Source organism: Phodopus roborovskii, unplaced genomic scaffold, assembly GCF_943737965.1.
Source record: "Phodopus roborovskii unplaced genomic scaffold, PHOROB, whole genome shotgun sequence".
In the NCBI taxonomy this organism is placed as follows: domain Eukaryota; kingdom Metazoa; phylum Chordata; class Mammalia; order Rodentia; family Cricetidae; genus Phodopus; species Phodopus roborovskii.
Window position 1 is genome coordinate 28,841,117 of NW_026125052.1, and position 26,156 is coordinate 28,867,272.

A 26,156-nucleotide genomic window follows, 5' to 3' on the forward strand; every position below is an offset into this window, starting at 1 on the left:
TCTTGAGTAATCCAAAGAGTCAATTCAGGCTCTAAAATGCAGAGTGGGAAGTGGTGGCACATGTCTGTAATTTTATCAGCTGGGAGGCTGAGGCAGGATGATTGTGAACTTGAGGCCACAAGCTAACAGTCTCAATCTCCATCTCAGAACAAAAGGAACAGGTAGGAGACTCTCTGACCTCAGAGCTGGTTTTCTTTTCGGTACAGCCTCAGAGGCTGCTGGGGGCCAGGGAGTCCGGCAATGCTGGGCACCCCCTGCAAGAGACTTTGCTATCCAAGCTTACTTAGCTTGGTTCATATAGTTATCAAACCTGGGGCTGCCAGCTGCTTCCTGCTGCTGTTTATTAATAACTATCCCCAACACAAGCTCCTGGGGGAAGCCCAGGAAACCAGTCCCAAGGCACAGGGTGACATCGTGCTCTGACTCTGGCTGCATGCCAGGTGGCGGTGACAACCCCAAGGAATGAGAGGGCTAACTTCTCCAGCTTCTTTCCTGAATTTGAACCCATGGAGCCTCCCTCTCTGGTCTTTGCAGGGGCTCTGGGCTCGGCTTCAGGGGAGACAGGTGACGCATTACTGTATTCAGGAAGAGTTCCAGCACTGTATAGGGGACAGACAGTGGGGACAGGGAAACCAGGCTCCCAGAGGCTAAGCTGGTTGGAGGAAGAACTAGGAGTAAAATCCTGTTTAGCCCAGGCCTCCTGAGGGAAGGAACGTTTCCATTGGGCTCCCTGAGTGTGTCATTGTTGCTACTGTTACCAACAATCGCAACTATTTATCCATTGTTCCACCTGGCCACCTGGCCAGCCTTTTGACATTGCAAAGTGCTGTTGTCATCTATAAAGTTCACGGGAGACATGATGCAATGTAGGTTTTTTTGTTTGTTTGTTTTAATTTCTAGAAATGTCCCCAACCCAGGGAAAAAAAAAACAAAAAAACAAGACAGGTGGGTAGTGGCACAAGCCTTTAATCCCAGAGTCAGGGGGATCTCTGAGTTCAAGGCCAGTCTGGTCCTCCAGGACAGCCAGAGCCATAGAGAAACCCCGTCTCAAAATAAAGAGGGAGAGAGAGATAGAGATAGATAGATAGATAGATAGATATATAGAGAGAGAATTTTAAAAGTCTTTTTGAGACTTTTTAAAATAGTGTGTGTGTGTGTGTGTGTGTCTGCTAAGGTCAGAGGTTCAATGGTGTTAAGAGTTACTGGCAGTTGTGAGCTGCCTGGTGTCAATGCTGGGAACTGAACTCAGGTTCTTTGCCAAAAAGCATGTGCTCTCAACTCCTGAGCTCTTAACTCCACCCCCTTTTATACTTTTTAAAAATTACTTTTATATATTACGCAAATGTACTGGGATGCCCGTGTGGAGATCAGAGGACCACTTTTGGGAGTCAATTTTGGCCTTTTCACCACGTGGGTCTCAGGAATTGAACTTAGGTAGTGAGGTTTGACCACGAGCTCCTTTACAAGATGTGCCATCTACAAGGCCCTCAGGATGTTTTAAATAAGCCTATGACTTAGTGTTGAGCCACATCCTAAGCCAACTCCTAGGGCCACAGGTGGACTCTCCTGGGTGGTGCGAGCCTGGCAGGCAGTCTGGGTCCATCCATTTTGACCTAGGTTCTGGGTTTGTACCTCAGGCGTGGTTTGCACTTAGTGGGTCAACACCAAGGGGACTTTTCCATAGGATACACCCCACTAAGCCCGGAGTCCCAGGAGACAAGCACAGCTCTTTATCCACGTTATCATCCTTTCTGCCTCTGGACAATGGGTGCAGCCACCCACACCCTAGGCACTGGCCTCCACAGCCGCGATGCCCACATCGATCATGGAAACCCGAGGCTGCCAGGACGCCCTGGAGACGCCCAGCAACAGTCAGGAGGGCAGCAGATGATCGTGGCCACAGGGAGTCGCGTGCCAGGCGGATGCCGGGAGCATAGAGGACACAGCCAGGAGCCGCGAGCCTGGGCGCGGGTGTGTGTGAGAAGCCACCAAACGGACGCCACTGGACGGGGAGGAGGCCGTGGCACTGAGGCCGGGGGACTCCTCAGTCTGACAGGGCGCTTCAGCTCCAGCAGCAGAAGCTGTAGCAGCAGCGCGAATCCAAGGGGCTTTGTTCTGGGTGGAGACGTCGTGCTCACCCAGGTTCAGGGGGCGGAGAGCAGGGGGCGGAGCGAGCACAGGGGGGCGGGGGAGCACTGGGGGCGGGGCGGGACCGGCCGAATTCTCCCGGCCCCTCCCTCCTCCTGGTCAGCGCCCGGGCGGCAGGCGCGTTGTTGGTTTCGGGTTGTCAGGCAGCGGAGGCGGAAGAGCGACCCGGGGAGGTGACCACGGTGGAGGTGCCTTTCGGCTATGCCAGCTGTCGCGGCCTGAGGCTCTCTACCTGCCGCAATCATGAAGGACAGTGGTGACTCCAAGGACCAGCAACTCATGGTGAGACTCCTTATCAAGCTCCTCCTTGGTCCCCTCCACCAATCCTGGGACCTGACAACTTCGCACATAATGTCCACTAAAGAGGACGGGCCAGAGATGGTGGTCTAGGAATGTGCAGAACAACTTTGCTCAAGTTCTACAGAACAGGTGGCTAGAAGCTATGGGTGAGCCCCCAGGGGCTGAGACGTTAGCGCCCCCTTCCCTCCTTCCGAGCAGACCCAAAAGAGACCTGAGTGATTGCCTGAGAAGAAAGCTGGGAATCTCTAGTGAACCAGAGAGTTTAAACCCAGCCTGGTCTTCCTTAAAGGAAGCTGGAGCCACAATTAGGAAGGCAAAAGCCACCTAAACGTGGTGAGCCAGCGCCAAGTCTGGAGTGGCTAGTTACAGGCTGTAACCCAGGCTCTGTCCAAATCAGGACTCCAGATACTTGAGGGAGATGCTGGAAGCCACTTGGATAGACCCCAGGGTCTCCCAGCCTGTGATGGAAGACAGTATGGCAGGGAGGGTAGGGGTAGGTAGAGGCCAAAGATAAGAGATTCCTGGCTATCCGTGGATGCTGAAGACACACGGAGAAGCCTTGGTCCTTGGGGATAGGTGGAGATCTCTCTCTCCCAGCCCCTAGCCTTTGATCTGTGGAAATGGTCCAGCAGCAGCAGATGATGGTAGCCAGACGGCAGGGCAATGTTACCATAATGCCCCCCACCCCATGTACGGAACCTGCTTCTGAAAAAGGAAGCTTGGACACAGCCCCAAGGGTCCCAGACTCTGTGGCACCTTCTCTGGCAGCAGGAAAAAAAAAAAAAAAAAAAAGCTTCTTTGAAAGGGTTTGCTCCAGAATGTTCATTTTCATTAGGCAAGGGTCCCCCCCTCCCTCGAGGAGGTCCAGCCAGGAGACTAATGAGGACAATCTGACAGGCTGTGTGCATGAAATGAACTGAGTACCCTTTGGATCCGCCCAGTATCCAGCAGAAGGAAAATCTCCCTACTTGTTCAGCAGAAGAAAATCTCCCTACTCCCTAACTCTGTTCTTTTGGGAGACATGTGTATAGGGTGAAGACCCGCCATCTCTCACTGGCCAGTAAATAAAGAGCAAAGAAGCCCTTGATGGCACTCTCCTGGGGGTGTTAGGATGCTGTCGCAGGTTGTTAGGATGACAAGGGGAAGATCTCTAGATTCCATCATAATTTCCAAGCCATTCCTGTCATACCCTTACCACCCTTCCCAGCAGCACCTTACTTGCAGACAGGTAGCCCTGGTCCCCAATGCTCCAGACTTAAGCCCAAGGGAGTGGCAAGTGTTTAATTTAGGCATGTGACTGATGCAGCCTGTGTAGACAGTGTTTCCCCTGGGGTTCCACTGAGGTACAGAGTTTTGAAAAGAGAAATAGACTCGGACTCAGCCAGACACCCCATGGACCTGCTGCCCTTTGCCTTGGGCGATGCCCTCCACTGACAGCTTTCTTCAGAACCAAGGAGCCAGAAATGGCTGGATGCTGGAAAGCAAGGGGCTGTTGGGGAAGGAATTCAAAGACTCCTCATTCCTTCATCCATGGCTAAGTGTGTCCCTCCTAACCTAGGGCTCTCATCTTCCTCCCAGGTGGCACTTAGGGTCCGGCCCATCAGTGTGGCTGAGCTGGAGGAGGGAGCCACCCTCATCGCTCACAAGGTGGACGAGCAGGTACTTGGGGCTTCGGTCAGGAGCTGCAGGGTGGAGCCCTGCTCAGCTTGCTTAGCATACCGGGCTGGACGGCAAGAGCTCTGTGTCTCACTGTACCTGTGGGTGGGCTACCCACAGCATCACCTAGCGTTCTTCTTCCAGGAAGGCTTCCTAGATCAGCCCGAGGAAAGCTAAGAGCGTTCAGAGCCGGGGTGGGCCCAGACCATAAAATACATCTTGGTGCCCATGGTGTAAACATCCCCCATCTGATACGCCTGCTATCCACAAAGCACATACTCAGCACCTCTAGAACATGCAAGTCTGTCATGTCTGTTCTCCTGGCCCTCATGTCACTACGATGAAGGATGGCATATGAGGCAATAATTACCCATAAAGGACCTGCAGCATGCTGGGAACCGTGGTAGGAACAAGAAAAGCACTCCAACATGAAAAGTCCTGTCCTCCCTCTGTTGCTGAAGTTTATTGTGGGGAGAGAAGACAAGAATTAAAACAAATGAGGGTTTGCAGCCTAGGAGGGCTAGAAAAAAAAAAAAAGAGCCTGTTGCCAGGAGAGACATAAGGGGCACGGGACCTAAGCTGGGGAGATAGTTCAGTGGTTAAAAAGCTTGCCTCATGGGCATGGAGAGCTTGGATCCCCAGAGCCCACATAAAATGCCACAGAAATGTTCGTGGGTGTGGTAGCAGTCTTGGAAGGCAGAGACGGGGAACTCGAAGAGTGAGCTAGCTGACAGCATTAGCCATTATCTATGGGCTTCCGATTTGACCCCGCCTCAGCGCTTGATGTAGAAGAGTGATCAAAAAGGTCGAAGGGTAGTTCAGGAAAAATACGGTAATTTTTAACATCAACTTTCTGCCTCCACACATGCACTCGTACCCACATGCATACAGACATACATACAAACACACAAGAAAAAAGGAAAAGGAGAGGTGGTGGTGAGCCCAGATATGGTGGCAATGTCTGTAATCCCCTTACTCATGATGCTGAGGCAGGAGGATCAGGAATCCCATGCTACCCTGCGCTTCAAATCAAAACCCTGTCTTAACTGGAACTAGAGTGGGTCATAAAGAAGTGACCTTGCTGGGTGGGGGTGGCACATACCTTCAGTCCCAGACTGGGGAGGCAGAGGCAGAGGCAGGTGGATCTCTGAGTTTGAGGCCAGCCTGGTCTATAGGGTGAGTTTTAGGACAGCCAGGGCTACACAGTGAGACCCTGTCTGGAAAACGATGATGATAATGATTATGACAACAGTGATGGTGATGATGATAAAGAGTTCTTTAGGGGTGTACTCAAGGGGGGGATTGCAACCAGAGGGACTTACAGTGTGCAAGACTCTTGAGGTGGGGTCACAGTGGAACCGTGTCACTGAGAAAAGGCTAGCATGCTCCAAGGAGAGGGTTGACATAGAGGCATGAGGTGAGGTGACATAAGTAGGGCCCAAACCAAACTCTTAGTCAACATGGCCAGCACGCCTGTTTTGTGCTTGTTTGGGTGGTACTCCAAGACTCAGATACTAGAGTGGTCCTGGGCACAATGATGGGATTGGAATGGGTTTGGTGTGGCAGCCTCCTGGTGACTATTGTCTGTGCCTCAAAGCTGTGTGGCTGGCCACTGGCTGGCTACTCTGAGTGCTGGGCTCTTGGCTGTGCTGTGGAATGGGCTCCAGGGTCAGGGAGCATGGAGAGGAAGCTGCAGAGCTGAGCAAGGCTGTGGACAGACGCTGCCCCAAGCCAGTCGGTCCTTTGGGCTGGGCTCAGGAGACCCCAAATGATTTTCCCCTTTGCCCCCTTTCCCAAAGCCCTTGGGGAAAATGGAAGTGCCTGGAAGAACTCCCTATGATGAGCAGGAGCAGAGAGAATGTATGCAGATGGGTTGTGGTTTTGATGTTGTTTGTTTATGAAGGTCTCATAAAACCCAGGCTGGCCTTGAACTATGAAACCAGAGATGATCTGATCTTCCCTACTCTTCCTCCCCAGTGGGAAAATTACAGGTGTGCACCCCCATTCCCAGGTTCTGTGCATGCGCTCTACAACAAGACTATATATATATACTTTTATCTTTATCCTAGAGTGAGACTAGTGGTCGGATATACCCACATCATGGCGTGTGTTTGGAGGTCAGAAGACACTTTGGGGGAACTGGTAATCTTCCGCCACATGTGGCTCCCTGGAATCAAACTCAGATCACCAGACTTGGCAGCAAGCAGCCTCACTGGCTGAGCCATCTTTGTAGCACCCACCAAAAAAAAAAAAAAAAAAAAAAGGGCTTCTTTGGAAGGGTCTTTACTGGTGCCTGCTCAGTGCCTGTTGCACGTGAAGAGCTCCTTAGATGTCAGTTCTAGTCAGCAGAGAAGGAGGGGTCCCCCAGAGCTGCTGTGCTGGCTCTTGAGAGTGGCCAGCTAGAACAGGCAAGGCACTTGGGAGGAGAAACCTCCTTCTAGACAAGGCCACTCCCTATTTGTCCATCTGCCTCCAAGGATATCAGGTTCACCGGTTGGGACAATGGTGTCTCTCTCTGTTGCTCCTGGCTCCAGGCCACCTTGGGGGTTGATCAATATGAAGTGAGTGATGGGAACAGTCCCTGTTAAGTACCCACGCCTATCAGACACTGGCTCCTTCTGTCTAGGAGGGCAGAGGGAGGGCCACCCAGCCTGGCTCTAGCCTACCCCAGTGAGCTGCACCTCCCACCAGGCCAGAGCTGGGCCAGCCCGACAGGCTACTCCTTTGTCAGCAGAGGCTTTGAGAGCGCTGCCTAAGCATATGGGCACAGGGCTGTCCACACCGCCCCCTGAACACTCTGCCCAGCTCCCCGGTGGCTTCCAAACTGGGACTGTACAGGAAGGCCTGGCCTAGTCCCTCTCCCTGCTGCCTGGCAGTGAATACAACAAAGGTCTAGTTGACAGCCTCTGGTGTAAGCTGTCTCCTGGCACATAGACCCTGGCAACTAGGTGTTTAAGGCATGAGAATCTAAAACCAACATGGAGGAGAGACGTCATTGCCTCCAGTTCTAGTCAGCCCTCTGGCCCCGCCCCTTTCTCAGACCCTGCTGTTCATCTGGCCCAGAGGAAGCCTCAGGCTATAGCTCTATCAGGCCAGTGGTGCTCTCTCTCTCTCTCTCTCTCTCTCTCTCTCTCTCTCTCTCTCTCTCTCTCTCTCTCAAGTCGCAGGGCACAATGGCTGGGCAGTGGGGTGAGCTGGTGAGCTAACCCAGGACAGTATGGCAATGGTGATGTGGCTGGGCTCATGTGGTCAGCACACTGCCCCCCCACAAAGAAGAGGTCAGTTAGGGTGGTTACCTGCCTTCCACAGCTCCCTGGGGCTGAGACTGCCATGGTCTCCATGCGCTGGCCCCTCTGAGGAGCTCACCAAGGCAACTCCCTAGGGGCTTGGGTGATAGGTCCCTGCTTCTTGTTTTCCGTCTCTCCTCAGAGCTGAGTGGGTTCCTCTGTAGATTTCATCTCAAGGCGAGGTGATCCAAGGCTATAGTATAGTCCCTCCCAGGAGCTCAGTCAGTCCATTGATCATTGGCAGTTAGTAGGTATTTCCATAGCCCACGTGTTAGTGGGGTCCTAAGAAGGGAGAGGTGGAGGGTGCTCAGTTACTCACTGACTTCAGCCACTATGAGGGGTCTGGAGCCTGCCTTGGGACTGAGCATATCCTTTTGGGGACATCTGGAGCTTGTTAGCCTGTGGCAATGAGGTTTAGTAGAAGAGGGCGTGTCAACAGGCCAAGCCTCCCTGAGCATCAAGAGGCCAGCATGAATCCAGAGCTATAATCTTAATTGTTAGGATGTTTGCCTACAGTGTGCAAAGCCATAGATTCAATCTCCATCACCACAGAAACCTGACATGTTGGCACACCTGTACCCCTGACATTTGGGAGGTAGAGACTGGAGGGTCAGAAATTCACGGTCACCCTTGGCTATATAGCAAGTGTGAGACCAGCCTGGGCTACATGATGAAACCGTGTCCCGTTAAAAGTTAAAACGAGGGGCTGGAGAGATGGCTCAGAGGTTGAGGGCACTGGCTGCTCTTCCAAGGGTCCTGAGTTCAATTCCCAGCAACGTCATGGTGGCTCATAACCATCTGTAATGAGATCTGGTGCCCTCTTATGGCCTACAGGCAGAACACTGTATATATAATAAATAAATCTTAAAAAAATAAAATGAAAGGAAGACAGAGAAAGGAAGGAAAGGAGGGAGGGAGGGAGGGAAGTAGAGAGGGAGGGAGACAGGGAGGGAGGGAGGCAGGGAGGAATACAACAGGCCAATGTGTGTCCTGGTTCTGGGAAAGCTGAAGTGGGTCTTGGATTTGTCAAGAAGCAAGTTCCAGTGACTTCCAGGACCTGAGGTCACAGAGCCCTGGTTCAATCCAGGACCGTGATCTTCATGCATCAGAGGATCTGTGTGCGATGCTTAAACACGACTCCTGGCCTGAGGAAGGGGACACGAGAGGTACTTCTCCCAAAGCCACTGTGGGGTGACTTCTGGCCCCGGGGTTGAGTAAACCCCTGACTGCCACAATGTCCACTGTCCACACCAAAGCTCTGTGCAGACCTTGTGGCTGCCTCCCTGAGGCTTCCTCCTGGAAGGGTGCAGCGGCGGCCTCTCCTGCCTCGACAGCAGCTGGGGGGGGGGGGAAGGGGGTTGGATCCTGAAGCCAGAAACCCCCAAGGAGGTCGAGAAAGCAGAAGGGGCCTTCTCCACCTTCTCCTCACACACAACCCTGCCAAAGCCTCCTCCAGACTCCCCCAACTGTGTTTATCTGCAGGATTTAAACCAACCAATGATATGTACAATCTCATAATTAGCACTTGTCCAACTGCCTGTTTCTGGGGCTTCCAGGAGGCCAGCAGAGGGGCCAGAACGAGTGAGGAGGAGGAAAGCACAAGGCAGGAGGGTGACGTGGGCCCCTGGTTGGGTGCCTGAGGGCTGCTAATGACTCCCTGGGCCTGTGTTTCCCATCAGAGGATTGGAGAGTGAGCACTGTTCTGTCTACCTCGAGTGCTCTGGAGAGGGGTGTAGCTGGGGCAAAGAGGCTATTGTGAAAGACAAATACAGTAATATCTTAGAGTACAGCCATCCCATAATCTGTTTACCCATTTAACAGCTGATGGACATTTGAGCTGCTTCTGGGTTTCTGGGGAATGCTACAAGTATACAAGGAAGCCTCCACTTAGCAGTTGGATGGGTACAAGGAGAGGGTGCCTGTTACTGCAGACTTGCCAGCCCACCTCGGCAGAGATTTTTGTGTGATTCTTGGTGGTACCTGGGAAATCTATGTGGGTCATCAGACTCCTTGAGAAACACCACATTCGACTATATTCTAGGTCATGCCTCCCACCGTCTGGAGGGCCACTGCAAGCTCAACAGCAGGCCCTGGGGCTGCACTGTGAGGGTAGCCAGCAAGGAAGACTAAAGGTGAAACTCTAGGCTTTCTTCCCAACCTGCATCTCTCCCCAGAGACCAGAGACCACGCCTGGCCTCTCAGCTCTGGGCTTGTCTCCCACACCCCACGGCTCACGACTGTCTCCTGCTCATCCTTGAAAGTACGACACCAGCGTCATCCCTTCCAGGCCGCCTTCCTGTCCTGGCAGGGCTGGATTTGGGGGTCTCTCCTCTATACACCAGCTTCCTCCCAGTTGCGAATCTGAGCGCGTCAGAGGCCTCATCTTTTAATTTCTCTAAGGTCTTTCCCATGTTTGGGACACACTGTAGGTGCTTCGCAAATGAGTTGCACTGCACTAGCCTGAACATCCCAAGCCAGTTTCCATGGCAGCCCAGGCTCCCTGCTCAGTCCTTACTGGCTCAGCTCTGGTTCACCTGGTCAAGGGGCACAAAGGGCCCCGTTGTATGCTGTGGTGGCCGGGAACAACAGTGGTGTTCTGGGACGTGCAGTGGGGGCTGGGGTCCCCACAGATGGAGCCCAAACAAAGCCCTCATTAAGTGGGGTGGTGGCAGGTGGATGACAGTGCTTTGATGCAGGAACATTCCAGCATCAAAGAAACTGGGTGTGCAGGTGAGCTTGGCAATGTCTGAAAGTCATGACAAAGGCCGTCTGTAATGGTGCCTGACATTACATGCTGTTCACTCCCCCTAACCAAAGCCCCTTGAGACTCTGGGTCCACAGGAACCCCAGTACCCAAGGTGAGAGTTGTTATATCTGGCCCTGCTCCTGTTGCAGGCCTTAAGGACCCATCCAGGGCCCTCAGAGCCAGAGTTTGTCTTCATCTGGGTCTGGAATCTGAGCAGGGCTCAGGCGGCCGATAGCCTGGGATAGGGATCGAACCGAGACGCTCGGAGGGCTGTGGGGCTGGTGTCCCGAGGACAAACGGGTCTCTAGGCAACAGTGCAAGTACTGAGATGGCAGTGGCTGCTAGACTTTGGCCACCTTGGGAGGGGACAGCCTCGGTGGCCTTTCCCTGCACAAAGCCACCACCTAGCCTGTCCTCGATCCTTGCCTCTAGCCTGCTCACCGGGAGCCCCATATGATTGACAGTCTCCTGGAGAGTCACCCTCCCCTGGAGAAGCACAGAAGGGGCCCTGTAGCTGTCTGAGGTCAGGTGAATTCGGAGAGCCCAGGCGCAGGCTGCTCCAGGTGTCGTGTGTGTGTGTGTGTGTGTGTGTGTGTGTGTGTGTGTGTGTGATCCCAGGACATGGAACTGGGGAGGGGTCTGCTAGGAATCCTAAGGCCCTTGCCCTCCTAAATCCTCAGGCCTGACTGGGGACTCAAAGGGATCCACTGAGGACCTCCTCAGCTCCTGGGTTCAGTTGAGCATGTAGACTGCTCTCCTGCAGCCTCGCCTTCACCCTCATCACCAACCTCTGCTGCTGCTTCTGGATGGCTCTCCATGCCTGACCTATTCACAAGGCCTTTGGAATAGTCATGAGGCCCGCCTCTCCTGTTGATCCAGGGGTGGGGGTGGGGAGGCATGGCTACTGACTCCGCCTTCTCTTAATTGCCCTGTAACAGCCAGCAGCCTTCCTGCTTGGCCCTCTGTGAGGCCTCAGTTTACCTACTTATACTGCATCATATTCCCTAAGGTGGAGTGAGCAGTGGTGGGTGGGGGTTGAGGGGCTGCAGGGCTACTTGGATCATGAACACTGCTAAGGCACCCCACAAGCCTCTGTGACAGCAGAGGGATCAGGAGAGGCTGGGGAAGCCTCGGAGGATGCACAGGTACCAGCCAGAGAGCCAAGTGGCCAGAATCCCCGACTCTGGCTCTGCCATTTCCAAGCAATAGGGTGTGGGGCTTTGACCTCCTTGTCCGAGAGTAATAATGAGAAGTCCATATTGAAGGGCTCACTCAGTAAAGATCTGGTATTGGCTGGGTGTGGTGGTGGATGCCCGTCATCCCAGCACTCAAGAGGCTGAGGCAAAAGGATTGCCCCAAGGCCAAAGCTTGAAGGGAAAAACAAAGCTTGAAGGGAAAAACAAAACAAAACAAAAACAGAATAAAGGCTTTTGGCATGCCCCAAGATTGAATGTTAGTGTGCACCCGGGGTGGATGGCAGCGTGCACTGGCAGTGGCAGTGCCCCCTCTGCCCTCCTTGCCCCTCCCCTCCCCAGTGGAGGATGGGCTCTAAGGCTGCCACCATCTGGCCCCCTGGGAACACTCACCTCATTAAGTAAGGATCATGGGACGATTTATTTCCCCTGGCTGTCTGGCAGAGGCTGGTGTCTAGGGAGCCATGCCCGGCACGCCAGGTGCCAAGCACCTCTCGGGGTGCCTGTATTGTGTAAGGGACCCGGGGTGCCTGTATTGTGTAAGGGAGCCCCTGATGTTGCCACTCCTGGCCTGGCTTCTTTGTTTCTTTTTTACCACCCTACATTTGATAGCAGAGTCTTGGGTTAGGGCAGTCAGTGACTTGCCCTCACCTGCCTCCATGCATACTCTCCCTCTCCCTGGCTCCTTGGAAGGGGATCACGGAGACTCAGTGTGTGTCACACACTTTGTCTCATGGGCTCTGCCCAGCCCTGAAGGAGATTACACCACCATTTCCTCCTCTGGGGAGGGGACTGAGGCTCAGGCGGGTCCCCATGCAGGCATGAGGCCACTCTGTTAATGAGGCAGGGCTAAGATCCAGAGAGCATCCCTCGTGGCCCCTTCTAGGCCCACTCTCTTTGTCCTCCCCTAAAACTCCTGATGTTTCCTGATGTTTCCTGTCTCAACCCCTACTCAAGAGCAGGAGCCCAGCAAGAACCCAGCAGCTTGCCCTGTATTACTGCTTGAACCCTCAGCAAAGCCCAGCACACTGGGACCTGGGCAGAGTGGAGTGGGCTCAAAGATTGTTCTTAGAACAAGGGAGGAACCCAGCCAGCCCTGTCTGCACCTTAATGCATGTGTATCCACACACACATGGAGTACAGCTATCCCAACCGCACGGGGGTGGGATGCCAGCTCAGGGTCCTGCAGTCTCTCTTTCTAACCCCAGATCTTGGCCAGGGATGTGGTTATTTTAAGTTCATGTAGGAGGTACCCAAGCCCACCTGCTCTTTTCACACGCGTACCCCAGCTGTCAGTCGCTCTCTGCCTGCCTTGCTGTACAGTGGTCTGGAGGCTGGTCGCGGAGGGCCAGGCAGGGCCCAAGGGTCATGGAGCTGTAGAGATGCGGTTAAGTCTGCTGGTTTTGCGTGGTGGTGGCAGCGCATGCATTAATCCCAGCACTCAGGAGGCAGAGGCAGGTGTATCTCCCTCTGAGTTCAAGGCCAGCCTGGTCTATATAGAGAGCAAGTTCTAGGACAGCCAGGGCTATACAAAGAAATCCTGTCTTGGGGGGCGGGGGGGGGTCTTCTGGTTTGGAAGCCAGGTTCTGGGTTCAGAGTTCTGTCCTCCACAGACTAGTGCGTAGCCCAAAAGTATCTCAGGACTCTAAACACCCCTCTTGGCAGGCGGGAGCCTGAGATTTGCTGCTAGTGAAATGATATACGAGGCCGTGGTAGAGATGGGGGTGTAGTGGGCAGAACGGGTCTTCTCACCAAGATGTGTTATGACAACCAGTGGTACTGTGGTCAGCAGAAGAGGCCTTGAAGCCCGGACCACTGTAGACGCCACCCCTCACTCACACACACACACACACACACACAGCACTCTCTGCTGTCTTGGGATGGTGCCATCTTCAGGGGACAGTCACTCATCACCAAAGAGGCTTTTTCTCCCAAGCATCCAGACCTGAAGCCCAGAGAGCAGATAGCTCAGGGAGAGGTGCAGGCTGTGGGAACTCCAGATGACTATGGTCTCCCTCCCCACTCGGGGACGTTTGCAGATGGTGGTTCTCATGGACCCAATGGAAGACCCTGATGACATCCTGCGGGCACACCGGTCCCGGGAGAAGTCATACCTGTTTGACGTGGCCTTTGACTTTACTGCCACTCAGGTGAGGGGGAACATGGCCTGGAAACAGGAAAGACCCCTCCACACTTACCCTCCAATGGAGGATTCCTAGGGGGATCCTGCTCACCTTTTCTCCAACGTTTACTCAAGGATCCACTTTCTGGGACTGTGCCCATATGTGGAGTCTACATGTACTTGTGTAGCCTCTCACCTATACGTTTGCAGGCTTGACACTGCGTGGCTGCGTGGCACGTTGCCTGTATACCCACAGGCCGGCACACCTGGTTTTCCACAGAAACACACTTGGTTAGCACTCACGTACCGGCTTGCATAGAGTAGCCACATGAGACGCCCCACAGCTGGCCTGTATGGGCGGGGGGGGGGGGAAGGACCGTGAAAGCCCATCTGGCACAAGGAGAGCAGGTGTAGGGCAGACTCAAGAAAGCTGACACTCTCCTGGGGATCCCACCGTGCCCACCTTCCAGATGCTGAGATCCTCCCAGGGGCTGGCTCTGCATCCTCAGAGCAGGGGAGGGGTGTGGGAGCCACCCTTAAAGGAGGCTTCTTGGGTGTCCCGAACCCTCTTGCAAGCTGTTGTCACCCCTGAGGGATATGGAAGCAGAGACTCCCTCCCTCCACTCAGTTACCTTTGGCTTGGGGCTCCAGGGACAGGGACTACACCTGTTCACAGTCAGGACTTGCCTGGGGGGGGCACCCACATCTTACCCTGTCTCAGATGTCTTCTCCCCTGCAGGAAATGGTGTACCAGGCCACCACCAAGAGCCTCATTGAGGGCATCATCTCAGGGTACAATGCCACTGTGTTTGCCTATGGCCCCACAGGTGAGGAGGGAAGGGGGCACAGACAGGACGGCAGGGCCCTAGTTGTCTTCCCTGAGAACCCCTCACCCTTCACCAGAGAACCATCCTGGCCTGAGTGGGGTCAGGAATGGAGCACGGGATTGTCCAAACCTTGCCTCACCCAGGACCCTTCCCCCCCCAAATCCCGTTCTTCAGCCACGGGGGGGGGGTGCACCCTCACTGACCGACGACAGCTCAGGGGTCCAGAGCACCTCCCCAGTAAGGCTCCACCCCTACCTGGCCCCTGTCCTGCTGGCCACCAACCTGTCCGGTCCAGGTTGTGGGAAGACCTACACCATGCTGGGCACTGACCATGAGCCAGGCATCTATGCCCGGACCCTGAATGACCTGTTCCGAGCCATCGAGGAGACCAGCAATGACATGGAATATGAGGTGTCCATGTCCTACCTGGAGGTAAGTCCCCACCAGGCTTGGATAGGAGACATATAAGATTGGGTGGTCCCCCTCCCTAGAGCCAGTCACTGGTACTTCCTGAGGTGCTCAGAATGCCCACTCCCCAACCCACGTGGACAGGGTTAGCCCCACTTGATAAAAATTGAGACTCAATACCCTTAATTCCAGCACTTGGAGGGCAGAGGCAGGCCAATCTCTGAGTTCCAGGACAGACAGAGCTATACAGAGACATGGAGAAGTTAGGCAGCTGTCCTTGAGGTACACAGAGACAGTGACGGCAGAGCAGGGTTCCGACTTGGACCCTGTGGGTCTAATACCGTGGTATTGCACTCCACGGAAGCCTGGGCAGCCGGTGGCTGAGCCAGCATCCTCAAAACCTCACCTTACCCTAATCCTTTGAGCCCGTTCCTTAAACCAGTGGTTCTCAACCTATGGGTCATGACCCCTTTGGAGATCAATCACCCCTTTCACAAGGGACACATACCAGATGTCCTGCGTATCAGATATTTACATTATGATTAGTAACAGTAGCAAAATTATAGCTATGAAGTTGCTATAAAAACAATTTTATGGTTGGGGAAGGGGGTCACCACAACACGGGAACTGTATTAAAGGGTCACAGCATCAGGAAGGTTGAGAACCGCTGCCTTAAGCAAACGTCTACCCATTAAGGACTTCGTGGGTCGAGAGGTGGCCACTGAAGTTGCAGGGAGGGCGGTAATCTAAGCCAGCAAGCCAGTCTCCATCTGGCTCCTCTGGGAGCTGATAATCTCTAGGGTGATGGTTTGGAGTAGTGAGGGAAGCAGCTGGCAGGTGTTGACTCAGCCAGCTGGGCCTGCTTTGATTGGGGGCAGGGGCAGTGACACCTAAGAGAAGTAGCCTGAAGGTTGCCTAGCAACAAGCTGAGCTCCATCATCTGGCCAGGAATCAGGTCCAGGTGTCCAGCCCAGGACTGGCCTCTCTGCAAAGGGAGCCCCAGGTAGTTCTGATACCTCCTGCAACATTGGCTTTGAAGCCTCTAGCTTCCCCTACCTAGGACTTCTCTCACACAAAGGGCCTGGGGTCCGGCAAACAGAAGCACACGGCCCTTCCTTCCTTAGAGAGGAAGGGGCAGCTCTTGTCCATCTCCCTCCCCCTTTCCCGCTGTCCCATCAGATCTACAATGAGATGATCCGGGACCTGCTGAACCCCGCCCTGGGGTACCTGGAGCTGAGGGAGGACTCCAAAGGGGTGATCCAGGTGGCTGGAATCACGGAAGTGTCCACCATCAATGCCAAGGAGGCAAGTCTCCAGCAACTGGCGAGGGACTGTGGGCAGGCCAATCACTCCGAGGGACCAAAGGCAGGGAGCTACTGGGACAGAGTACCCTGAGCCATGGCAAGAGAAGTCACACCCCCATCATGCCCTAACACACTCACCCTAGTAAGTAGACAGGCCACACAGCTTCTCCATTTACAGAGACCTGTCCAGAGAGAATCGTTCAGGCCCTTAGCCTGCCCTGGGGAGCTCATAGATCAGACCTCTCCCACCAAGCTCAGGGTCCCCTCTACAGGCTCCCCAGCGGTCACCTCCATCTTTCCTTCCCAGATTATGCAGCTGCTGATGAAGGGGAACCGGCAGAGGACACAGGAGCCCACAGCTGCCAATCAGACGTCCTCCCGCTCTCACGCAGTGCTCCAGGTGGCAGTCCGCCAGCGAAGCCGGGTCAAGAGCATCCTACAGGAGGTGCGGCAAGGCCGCCTCTTCATGATTGACCTGGCGGGTTCCGAGCGCGCCTCCCAGGTGAGGCCTGCTCCAAGAGTCCAGGGGAGTGAGGGCTCCCCAGAGAGAAGCAATGGGGGGTGGGCAAGGGTGATGGCCCTCCGGGTGAGGTCAGGTTTCAGAGGAGGAAGGATATGGGGAGAGGCTAGCCAGATGAGGCAGTTAGGACAGCAGGGTGTCTCGAGGACAAGCTAAGCAATGGGCCTGACATCTTGAAGGGGCCGGCTGCTCGGGGAAGCAAGGATGGGGAGAAGGCAGAGCAAAGCTTCCTTCCATACCATGTCACCTCTCCATTCAAGGACCTCGGGGAGAGAAGCCATGGTCTATAGCCAGGGTCATCTGGGTGATGTTGGGCAGCTGAACGAAGCTTCAGTGTGTTCTCCTACAAGACTACTATACTTATATCCCGTCCTGTCGCCCCAGACACAGAACCGGGGGCAGCGCATGAAGGAGGGGGCCCACATCAACCGCTCTCTCCTGGCCCTGGGCAACTGCATCAACGCACTGAGCGACAAGGGTGGCAATAAGTACATCAACTATCGGGACAGCAAGCTCACCCGGCTCCTGAAGGTACAAAAACAAGTCGGGCCTGGGCATTGGCATCAAGGGTAGGCCTGCCAGACCACACATAAACAATGCACAGCTATCCCCACTTGGATTTCAGATGAGTCACCAAAGTTAGTTATGTATCAGTGTGCCTCATGAAATCTTTGAGACACCCTTAAGCTAAGGCGGGCCGTTGACAGTTTATCTGAAACTTGATGGCAAGCAGGTGCTCTCTATATTTCTGGCAACAGGAGCAGTGCCAGGACCTTCCTCCCAGGGCTGAGCCAAAGAGAGCCTTGGGGCCTTTGTGACGGTCAGCCTTGTAGCCAATGGGGCTGCTCATTGGGGCCGCTTCCTCACAGCATGGCCACTCTTGGCCCTTCAGTTATAGACAATGATATCACAGTTCCCATGCTTTGCTGGGTTCCAGGCCAGAAGCTTCCCCAGTGGCTTTGTAAGTTAAGAGGAATACATTTATAGACAAAGAAACTGAGAGGCACAGACAGGTTAAGGAATTTCCCTGTAGGCTTAAACTTGGTTAAGTGCTGGAAACAAGATCCCAGCAGAGGCCTGTGGTTCATGAAGGACTGCATCGGCCGGCCAGGAGGATTGCATCCCCAAGCCAGGGAGTGGGGATACTTGAAAGTGACCGCCACTATATGCATGTGTTCTTGTTGTGCAGGCGTGCATGCATGCCCGTGTGTGTGTGTGTGTGTGTGCGCGCGTGTGTGTGTGTACACCCAGAGAAGGTGTGGTAAAAAGCCTTGGGGAGCCCCTGGGGGAGGTGGTCTCCAGCTAGCCAACATCCCTTTTCCCCAGGATTCTCTAGGGGGAAATAGCCGCACGGTGATGATTGCCCACATCAGTCCGGCAAGCACGGCCTTTGAGGAGTCCCGGAATACCCTGACCTATGCCGGCCGAGCCAAGAATATTAGGACTCGGGTGAGGGCCCTTGGACTACCCTCAAAGCACACCCTCCTGGACTGAGATGTGAGATCCTTCGAGGATCCTTGCCAGCCACTCCACTCTTTCTGCCCTGATCTTGTTACCCAGGCCAATGTTACCCCAAGCCCTTCATCTGCCTCCCTGCCTGCCTGCCTCCCTGCCTGCTGCCTCCCTGCCTGCCTCCCTGCCTGCTGCCTCCCTGCCTGCTGCCTCCCTGCCTGCCTGCCTCCCTGCCTGCCTGCCTGCCTGCTGCCTCCCTGCCTCCCTGCCTGCCTGCCTGCCTGCCTGCAGCCCTTGACTCCCTGCCTGCCTGCCTCCCTGCCTGCCTCCCTGCCTGCCTGCCTCCCTGCCTGCTGCCTCCCTGCCTGCCTGCCTCCCTGCCTGCTGCCTCCCTGCCTGCCTGCCTCCCTGCCTGCCTGCCTGCCTGCCTGCCTGCCTCCCTGCCTGCTGCCTCCCTGCCTGCTGCCTCCCTGCCTGCCTGCCTCCCTGCCTGCCTGCCTGCCTGCTGCCTCCCTGCCTGCTGCCTCCCTGCCTGCCTGCCTGCCTCCCTGCCTGCCTGCCTCCCTGCCTGCCTGCCTGCCTCCCTGCCTGCCTGCCTGCCTGCGGCCCTTGACTCCCAAACACCTTCTTCTGCCTCTCACTCTGGGCTTGCCCCTCTACCATCATTTCCTCTTCAGAGGTTACTCAGTCCTCTGCATGCCCAAAGCATGCAGATGTCATCACCAAAGTCCCAATAAAAGGCTCCCTTACCTAGTGCCCCTCTGAGCACAGTAGCACACTCAGAACCATGCAGGGGTTAGCACTCCTCTGCCACACAGTTCAGGGTAATGAAGCTTAAGGACATAGAGTGACTTCACAGTTAATTGAGGACGAGGCAGAGACCAGAGCTGAGGCTGCCTGGTTCCCAAGTCAGACTCATGTTCTCTGGTCAGGAAGCTGTCTTAGCCTGTGTGGGTGTCGGGGAAAGCAGTGTGGAGTGAAGCCCTACAGCTCCCCCCAACCTTGTCACACAGCCTCGGGGACTTCACAGTGACAGGCCACATGATGGTAACTAGTTAGCCAGAGCAGCTTACCCTGGCATGGTAGTTAACACTGCAGCCCAGGAGTAGGAGGCAGACACAGGAGACTCAAGAGTTCAAAGTCCAACCCTGGTTACACAATGAGTTCAAGGCTAACTTGGGCTACATGAGGCTGATCTTTAAAAAAGAAAAAAAGAAAAAAGCAGGTAATTGGGGTAATTGTTTAATTGATGCTAACAGTAGGTGCCAAGGCAAGCCAGGGAAAGGAAAGTAGGGATGAGCTATCTGCTGTGGGTATGGAAAGACCAGTAGAATTGCCTGGCTAGAACAGAACACTCAGATGAAGAAAGAGTCCAGCCAGGGAGGGGGGTTGGGATGGGGGGGTGGGAGCGGGGTGGGGTTTTGCCTTTAGTCCCAGCACTCAGGAGGCAGGCGGATCTCTGTGTGTCTGAGGTCAGCCTGGGCTACAGAGTGAGTTCCACGACAGGCTCCAAAGCTACAGAGAAACCCTGGAGAGAGAGAGAGAGAGAGAGAGAGAGAGAGAGAGAGAGAGAGAGAGATGGTTTTAATGGTTCAGAACTCTTCCAGAGGGCCTGAGTTCAGATCCCGGCACCCACATCAGGCGTTTAACAATTGCCTATGACTCCAGCTCCAGAATCTTACACCTTCTTCAGGCATCTACACTCACACGCACACACTCCCACACAGACACACATGCAAACACATAAAGTAAAAGATAAAATGGGGGGGGGGATCAAGTCGTCAATTCCCGGTGAAGGAATGGGCTCCTCAGGCAGTAGGGAGCCACTGAGGATGAAGAGCGAGCATGGAACTGTAGGATTACAGGTCTTAAGAGGCATGCAGATGCCATAGGAGGCCGTGGGGAGGGGGGCAAGGAGGCCATGGCTGCCACTGGAAAGGACTGGCAAAGGGGAAGAAAGAGGAAGAGAGGGTACCACAGGCAGGCCTGGCTCCTGGGGTGACTGTACCCCCTCACCACTGATCCTGGGCCCCCTGCAGGTGAAGCAGAACCTGCTCAATGTCTCCTACCACATCGCCCAGTACACCAGCATCATTGCTGACCTGAGGAGTGAGATCCAGAGACTCAAGTGCAAGATCGATCAGCAGGCTGGGCGGGGCCAGGCCCGGGGCCGACTGGATCGGGGTGACATCCGACATATCCAAGGTATGCATACGGTCCCGTGGGTCTCGAGGTGGGAGCTGCTCTTAGCAACCCTCTCCAGGTGGCCTTATGAGGTCCTAGGACCAGTAGCATTAACTCTGGCTAAGTGGCATCGGACTAGTTACTCCACATCTTAGCACCTTCCCCTGGGAAATGGGATGGCATCTCTGCTTTGCAGAGCTGGAGCTGAGATGGGATGGGATGCTCTGAGGACATTATATGGAGGGCTGCCCTGTGTGGCCCTAGAAGGTGTACCTACCGCTCACTGAGATTTGCCTGTTTGCTGTAATGGTTTTCCAACAGATAGCAGAGAAACATGGATACCTTTTTGTAGTTGGCACAAGGGTGCTGTGAGGGCTAGCACAATCTCAATTCGTGTGGGCTGTAGTCTGAAGATACACTGTGGGAATGGGGTATGTGGGAGGAGAGGAGTTGGAAATGCAAGCGGTGGTCTGGGAAGAAACTGGGGGACAAAGCCCCAGATCAGCCTGAACTGGGCCCTGTGCTGACACCACTGCCACTCCTCAGCTGAGGTACAGTTACACAGCGGGCAGGAAGGGCAGGCAGAGATGGGACAGCTTCGGGAGCAGCTCATCGGTGCCTTCCACGAGCAGATGGATGTACGTCGGCGCCTGCTGGAGCTGGAGAACCAGGCCATGGAAGTTCAGATCGATACCTCCCGTCACCTACTCACCATCGCGGGGTATGCTTTTCCTCTCCTCGGACCCTCAGGCCCACCCCAGGTTCAGGTTTGTTGTGGAGGAGCCTAGAACATAGAAACACAGTGCCCTGCCCCATGAGCCGAAACTTGTGTCTCTCTTGGGGGGCGCTGCTGGCAGCTGGGAACACGAGAAGTCACGGCGGGCTCTCAAATGGAGGGAGGAGCGAAGAAAGGAGTCCTACACCAAAGACGACAGTGAGAAGGACTCAGACACAGGAGATGAGCCAGATAACCTGGAGCCACCAGAGGTGGCCTCAGCCCGGGAAAACATCGCCGCCCTAGTGGGCGAACAGAAGAAGCTGCGCAAGCAGAAGGTATACGGGAGTTTGAGCGCAGGGAGTGTAAGGAAGAGGAGGCAGAGGGGTGAGGAAGAGGGAGACCAGAGAACATAAGCCACAAATCCTGGGTGACCTTGCCAAGATTCTACATCTCTGTGTGTGTCATACTTCTCCTTTCTAAAATGGAAGCACCTGTGGTGACGCCCGAACGGAGTTGCTGTTAATGCTTGGCATAAAGCAAGGACTAAGAACACGGCAGTCAATATAATAACAGATTTTTATCTTCCGTGTTGGAATAAGGGCATGGTTGAGTCAAGTGGGCACACAGGCGCCGAATAGTTGCAAGACCCAAAGACAAGCTTTGAAGGCTAGTTTGGGCTTGGAGAGCCAGCCAGGAGGCCTGAGAGCAGAGCCTGGCTGTGCCAATGGGATTGGCCTAGTGCTGAGCCGTGCCGCCCCATCGTCCCCGCAGCTGGCGTTGGAGCAGCGCTGCCGGGAGCTGCGAGCACGGGGTCAGCGCCTGGAAGAGACGCTGCCGCGGCGCATCGGCTCGGAGGAGCAACGCGAGGTGCTCAGCCTGCTGTGCCGAGTGCACGAGTTGGAGGTGGAAAACACCGAGATGCAGTCGCATGCTCTGCTCCGCGACAGTGCACTGCGCCACCGCCGAGAGGCGGTGCGCCGCTTGGAGCAGCACCGCAGCCTCTGCGAGGAGATCATTCAGGGCCAGCGGCAGATCATCGACGGTAGGGCCGGGCCTCCCCACCCCCGAAGGCCTGGGGTATTGTCTGGGGGGGTGGGGTGGGCCTGCCGGCCCATGCCGAGACCTCAGCTGTCCTTCCCCCATGTACAGACTTCAATCTGGAGGTTCCCAGGCACCTGGAGGAACTCTATGAAGTCTACCTTCGGGAACTGGAAGAGGGCAGCCTGGAGCGGGCCACCATCATGGACCGCGTGGCCTCCAGGGCCCTGCAGGTAGGCGATTGGGCTAGCTTATTTGCTGACATTGGGATCCCATGGAGCCAGCCAAGTTCCATGAGATGGCTTTGCTTTTTTTTTTTTTTTTTTTTTTTTTTTCCTCTTACCCACCCTCTCTGCCTTGCCAAGCCTGGGTAAAGGTCCCCATTCCCAGACATTATGCCTGATACTTGTCCCCACCTAGGGTCACAAGGTCAGGACTGGTCATCTGAGATATTACAAATCGCCACTAATCAATAGGATAGTTTTTAATCCCAACAGCTGGGAAACTGAGGCAGGAGAGTTGAAAGATTTGCTTTGTCTATACAGCAAGAGTCTGTCTCAAACAGTAAATACTGACTGTCCACCCTTGTCATTATCCCCCTCTCTTCCCCAACACACACACACACACACACACACACACACACACACACACACACACACAGGACAGCTCCTTGCCCAGAATCACTCCAGCTGGGACCACACTGACCCCGGACTCTGACCTGGAGAGTGTGAAGACATTGAGTTCTGAGGCCCAGCACCCCCAAGACAACACCCTACCCCCACTTGGCGCAGACAGGTGAGACTTCCTGATGCTGCCTACCCTGTGTGAGGAATGTCAGCTCAGTAGGGAAAGAGGGACCCTTGAAGCACAGGGAGGCGGTGGCATGGGTCTGCAGCCAGGATCCGTGGGTTCTCTTCCCTTGGCACCGGCAGTCTCTCCTCTAGGGTGGGGGTGGACCCTAGTGTGACTAGCCTGATGGACAGCTGCCCCCTCCTGTCCCTCTGCCAACTGCAGTGAGTCCTACCATGTGTTCAAGGCAAGCCCCAGGGCCTGGCAGGCGAAGAATTCCTCTGTGCCCACTCCACCTCCCATCCAGGTGGGCACCCTGGTGACCCAGCAGGTGAGATCTGAGTGCCCAGCAGTGGGTGGATTTCTTTTAAAATGGCTAGCACCTCCGAGGCCATGCAGCCTCTGCAGAGTGCAGTATGGGGTCCCTGCTGTCCTCAAGGCCTTCCCCTTTCCAAACGGTTCACCCCTTAGGCCCCACAACAGGACAGCCTGGGCAGCCAGATCAACTCTTCTCCGGACAGCAGTGAGAACCTGTCAGAGACGGCCCTGTCCCGTAAAGGTGGGTGTGTCCTGCACGTCACACGCCTGGCCTCCACTGCCTGACGTTTTCTAAACTGCTCAGGTGACCAAGCCTGAAGCTCCTTCCTTCTCTCTGCCCTCAATGATGGTACCCACTCATTGGCTGTACCAGAAGGACACACAGATGATGGGGAACAATCAGAAATAAAATAGGGAGACTTGGCTGGGAGATAGGGTGGCACACGCCTTTAATCCCCATACTCAGGAGGTAGAGTAAAGTGGGTCTCTGTGAGTTCAAGGCCAGTCTGGTCTGCAGATTGAGTTTCAGGACAGGTTCCAAAGCTACACAGAGAAACCCTGTCTCAAAAAACAAAACAAAAAAATAAAATAAAATAAAATAAGGACACTTGTCATCCCCTTCCCACTGGACTCTAGCAAATTCTAACTCAATCTCTGCTCCCTAAGCATATGGGATTTTGGGGAGAGTGGTAATAGGGATTGAATTTAGGGTCTCACACATGACAGGCATTCTACTGCTAAACTATATCCCCTGTCTCTTTTTCACTTTTAATTTTGAGATCAGGCCTAGTTGGGAGGCCTTTTTTTTTTTTTTTTTTTTTTTTTTTTTTTTTTTTAAGACAATCTTACTATGTAGTTCAGGCTGTCCTGGAACTCACTATGTACACCAGGCTGGCCCTCAAATTCAGATATCTGCCTGCTTCTGCCTTCCAAGTGCTGGGATTAAAGGTGTGCGCCACCATGTCCATCCAGCTTTGGACTTTAGATCTTCCTGCCTCAGCCTCCTGAGGAGCTCAGATTATAAGCCTGCCACACCAGTCTAGACTCTCAATATTTGAAGTCGCCTCAGAGTGTTTGTCTTTGTAATTCCCATCTACAAATGAAATTAAGGTTCTGAGGGGGCACCCCAAGTTTCTCAAAGAGCTAGCGAGTTAGGGCTCTGGGGGTGAAATCTGCGAGTCCTGGCTCTTGCTCACTTTTGACCTGTGAAGAAGGGGTGTAGGAGATGGCCTTGACCTTGATTTGGGTATCTGTTGTAGAGAAGAAAGAGATCTTGACTCGAACCAAGTGTATCACCCTGAAGGCCGCCCAGCGGCGCTCCCGGGCCCTGGGATCGGAGGGGCGCCACCTGCTGGCACCCGCCACAGAACGCAGCAGCCTGTCTCTGCACTCGTTGAGCGAGGCTGAAGATGTTCCTCCATCTGGTCCACTGGCCTGCAAGCGGCCGCCCAGCCCCACACTGCAGCATGCTATTAGCGAGGACAATTTATCCAGCAGCACCGGCGAGGGCCCCTCTCGGGCGGCAGGACCTCGAGGTGATGGCGCTGGGCCCTGGGTGCGCGCTCAGAAGAAAAGCCTTAGCAAGAAAAGGGAGGAATCACTGGAGGCCAAAAGAAGGAAGAGGAGGTCTCGGTCCTTCGAGGTCACAGGACAAGGGGTGAGGCAAGACGCAGGGTGTGAGATGTGTGCTCCCGTTCCTAATGGGTGAGGGCCTGAGAGCTAGCTCCCCCACACCACCCCGAGGAGCTATGGGACACTTCATCAGCCCTTCGCTACACCCAGAGGCCCTGATCTGAACCGCAACAGTCCCCAGCCTGATAAAGTAGCTAGGACTGGGTTCTGTTGTTGAGCGCCGAGCATCTCCCCACTCCATTTCACGGTTTTCCAACTGTACAGATGACTCGTCCCAAAATACACCTGCCGGGGCCTCAACCCTCGGAGGGCATTTCAGACCGGAGGATGCCAGTGTGTGGGCGCCCATCCCCTGGTGTCAGACATTTGGCAAAGGTTACACTGCCTCTGGCCAAGATCAAATTTCCTCCAAGCCAGAACACAGGTCAGTACCAACAAAGGACGGATCAGGGTGGGAGAGGCCTTGACAAGCGCATAGAGGAAAACAAACATACAAGGCTCTTGCCCCTAGTTGGAAGCGTGATTCGGGAAGCAGCATCGGTGGGGTTGTCATACTGGGATCGTTCCCCTAAGAAGTTCAAGGCCACTGGGTGTTGAGGGGGAAGGGAGGCATTCCTCAGTGCCTGATGCTGGCTTTTCCCCGGTCCTAGGCTCTGGACACCCCTCACCCCTTCTTGCTCCCCCCAACCCAGCTGGCGTTTCCCGTAGAGCTACGCGTGGGCCCAGCCTGCCCCATGGTTCAAGCACTCTTGGCAAAGATGGACGCCTCCGGCATAATTGAGGGGCCCTGGTGCCTACTCTTCTGCCCCCAGGACTCAACAGGGTGTAGCAGGGACTGGGAGGTAGAAGCTAGGCAGACAGGTATCGAATGGAGCAAGAGCTTCGAGAGCTGGGCTCCCATGGCTCCATAACTCTACCATGCTCTCCACGCGGCAAGCCGCAGCAGCTTGGCCTCCCAGCCCCGAGCAGAACATTGTTGCCAAAAATTTGCACAGACCTGGGGCCAGTCTTGGCTTCAGCAATGGAGAAGAGGAGCTGATAGAGAGAGAGGACTCCCAGGCCCTCCCCCTGGGCAAGGGGGGGTGGGTGGGGGATGGGAAAGGAGCCCACTGGACTTCACATAGGGTAGGAAGGGATGGGGAGGGAGTCTGGTTTTGTAACTTTTCTGTTGCCTTTTTTTTTTTTTTCTTTTAAATAAAGTCCTACTGGGGTTTTGATGGTTGTGTTTAGAGTTTTCAGAATGTGCCATGTCTGGTCCTAAGATTCATCCAGTTCCTGGTCCTTTCATGAACCCCAGAATCCCATTTCCCTTGGCACAAACCTACAAATATCTGGGGAATGAGTGTTTTGTTTTTGTTTTGTTTTGTTTTGTTTTTTCTCAAGATGCCAAGACTCTCCCTCCCCAAAACGACAGGGCTAGATCGAGGTCTAGTTTGTGGCAGTCTCTCAAGAGCCTTTCTGCTAACCTGGACCCCTCAGCAAGAACCCAGGGACTTGTAGGCCGTGGCAGAAAG

General features: G+C 54.6%; 1 protein-coding gene across 1 annotated transcript; it reads left to right on the forward strand.

Moving 5' to 3' along the window:
- The first annotated feature begins 2,241 nt into the window (after positions 1-2,241).
- Kif19 (kinesin family member 19) lies at positions 2,242-25,704 on the forward strand. Its single transcript, XM_051179952.1, has 20 exons — positions 2,242-2,430; positions 4,027-4,107; positions 13,370-13,480; positions 14,192-14,279; positions 14,575-14,711; positions 15,867-15,992; positions 16,299-16,493; positions 16,896-17,042; positions 17,838-17,960; positions 20,003-20,168; positions 20,694-20,868; positions 21,005-21,200; positions 21,637-21,907; positions 22,015-22,136; positions 22,565-22,698; positions 22,918-23,023; positions 23,164-23,251; positions 24,270-24,667; positions 24,907-25,066; positions 25,293-25,704. The coding sequence occupies exons 1-20, from the start codon at positions 2,392-2,394 to the stop codon at positions 25,421-25,423; spliced, it is 2,994 nt and encodes a 997-aa protein (XP_051035909.1). The 5' UTR covers positions 2,242-2,391; the 3' UTR covers positions 25,424-25,704.
- Positions 25,705-26,156: the final 452 nt, after the last annotated feature.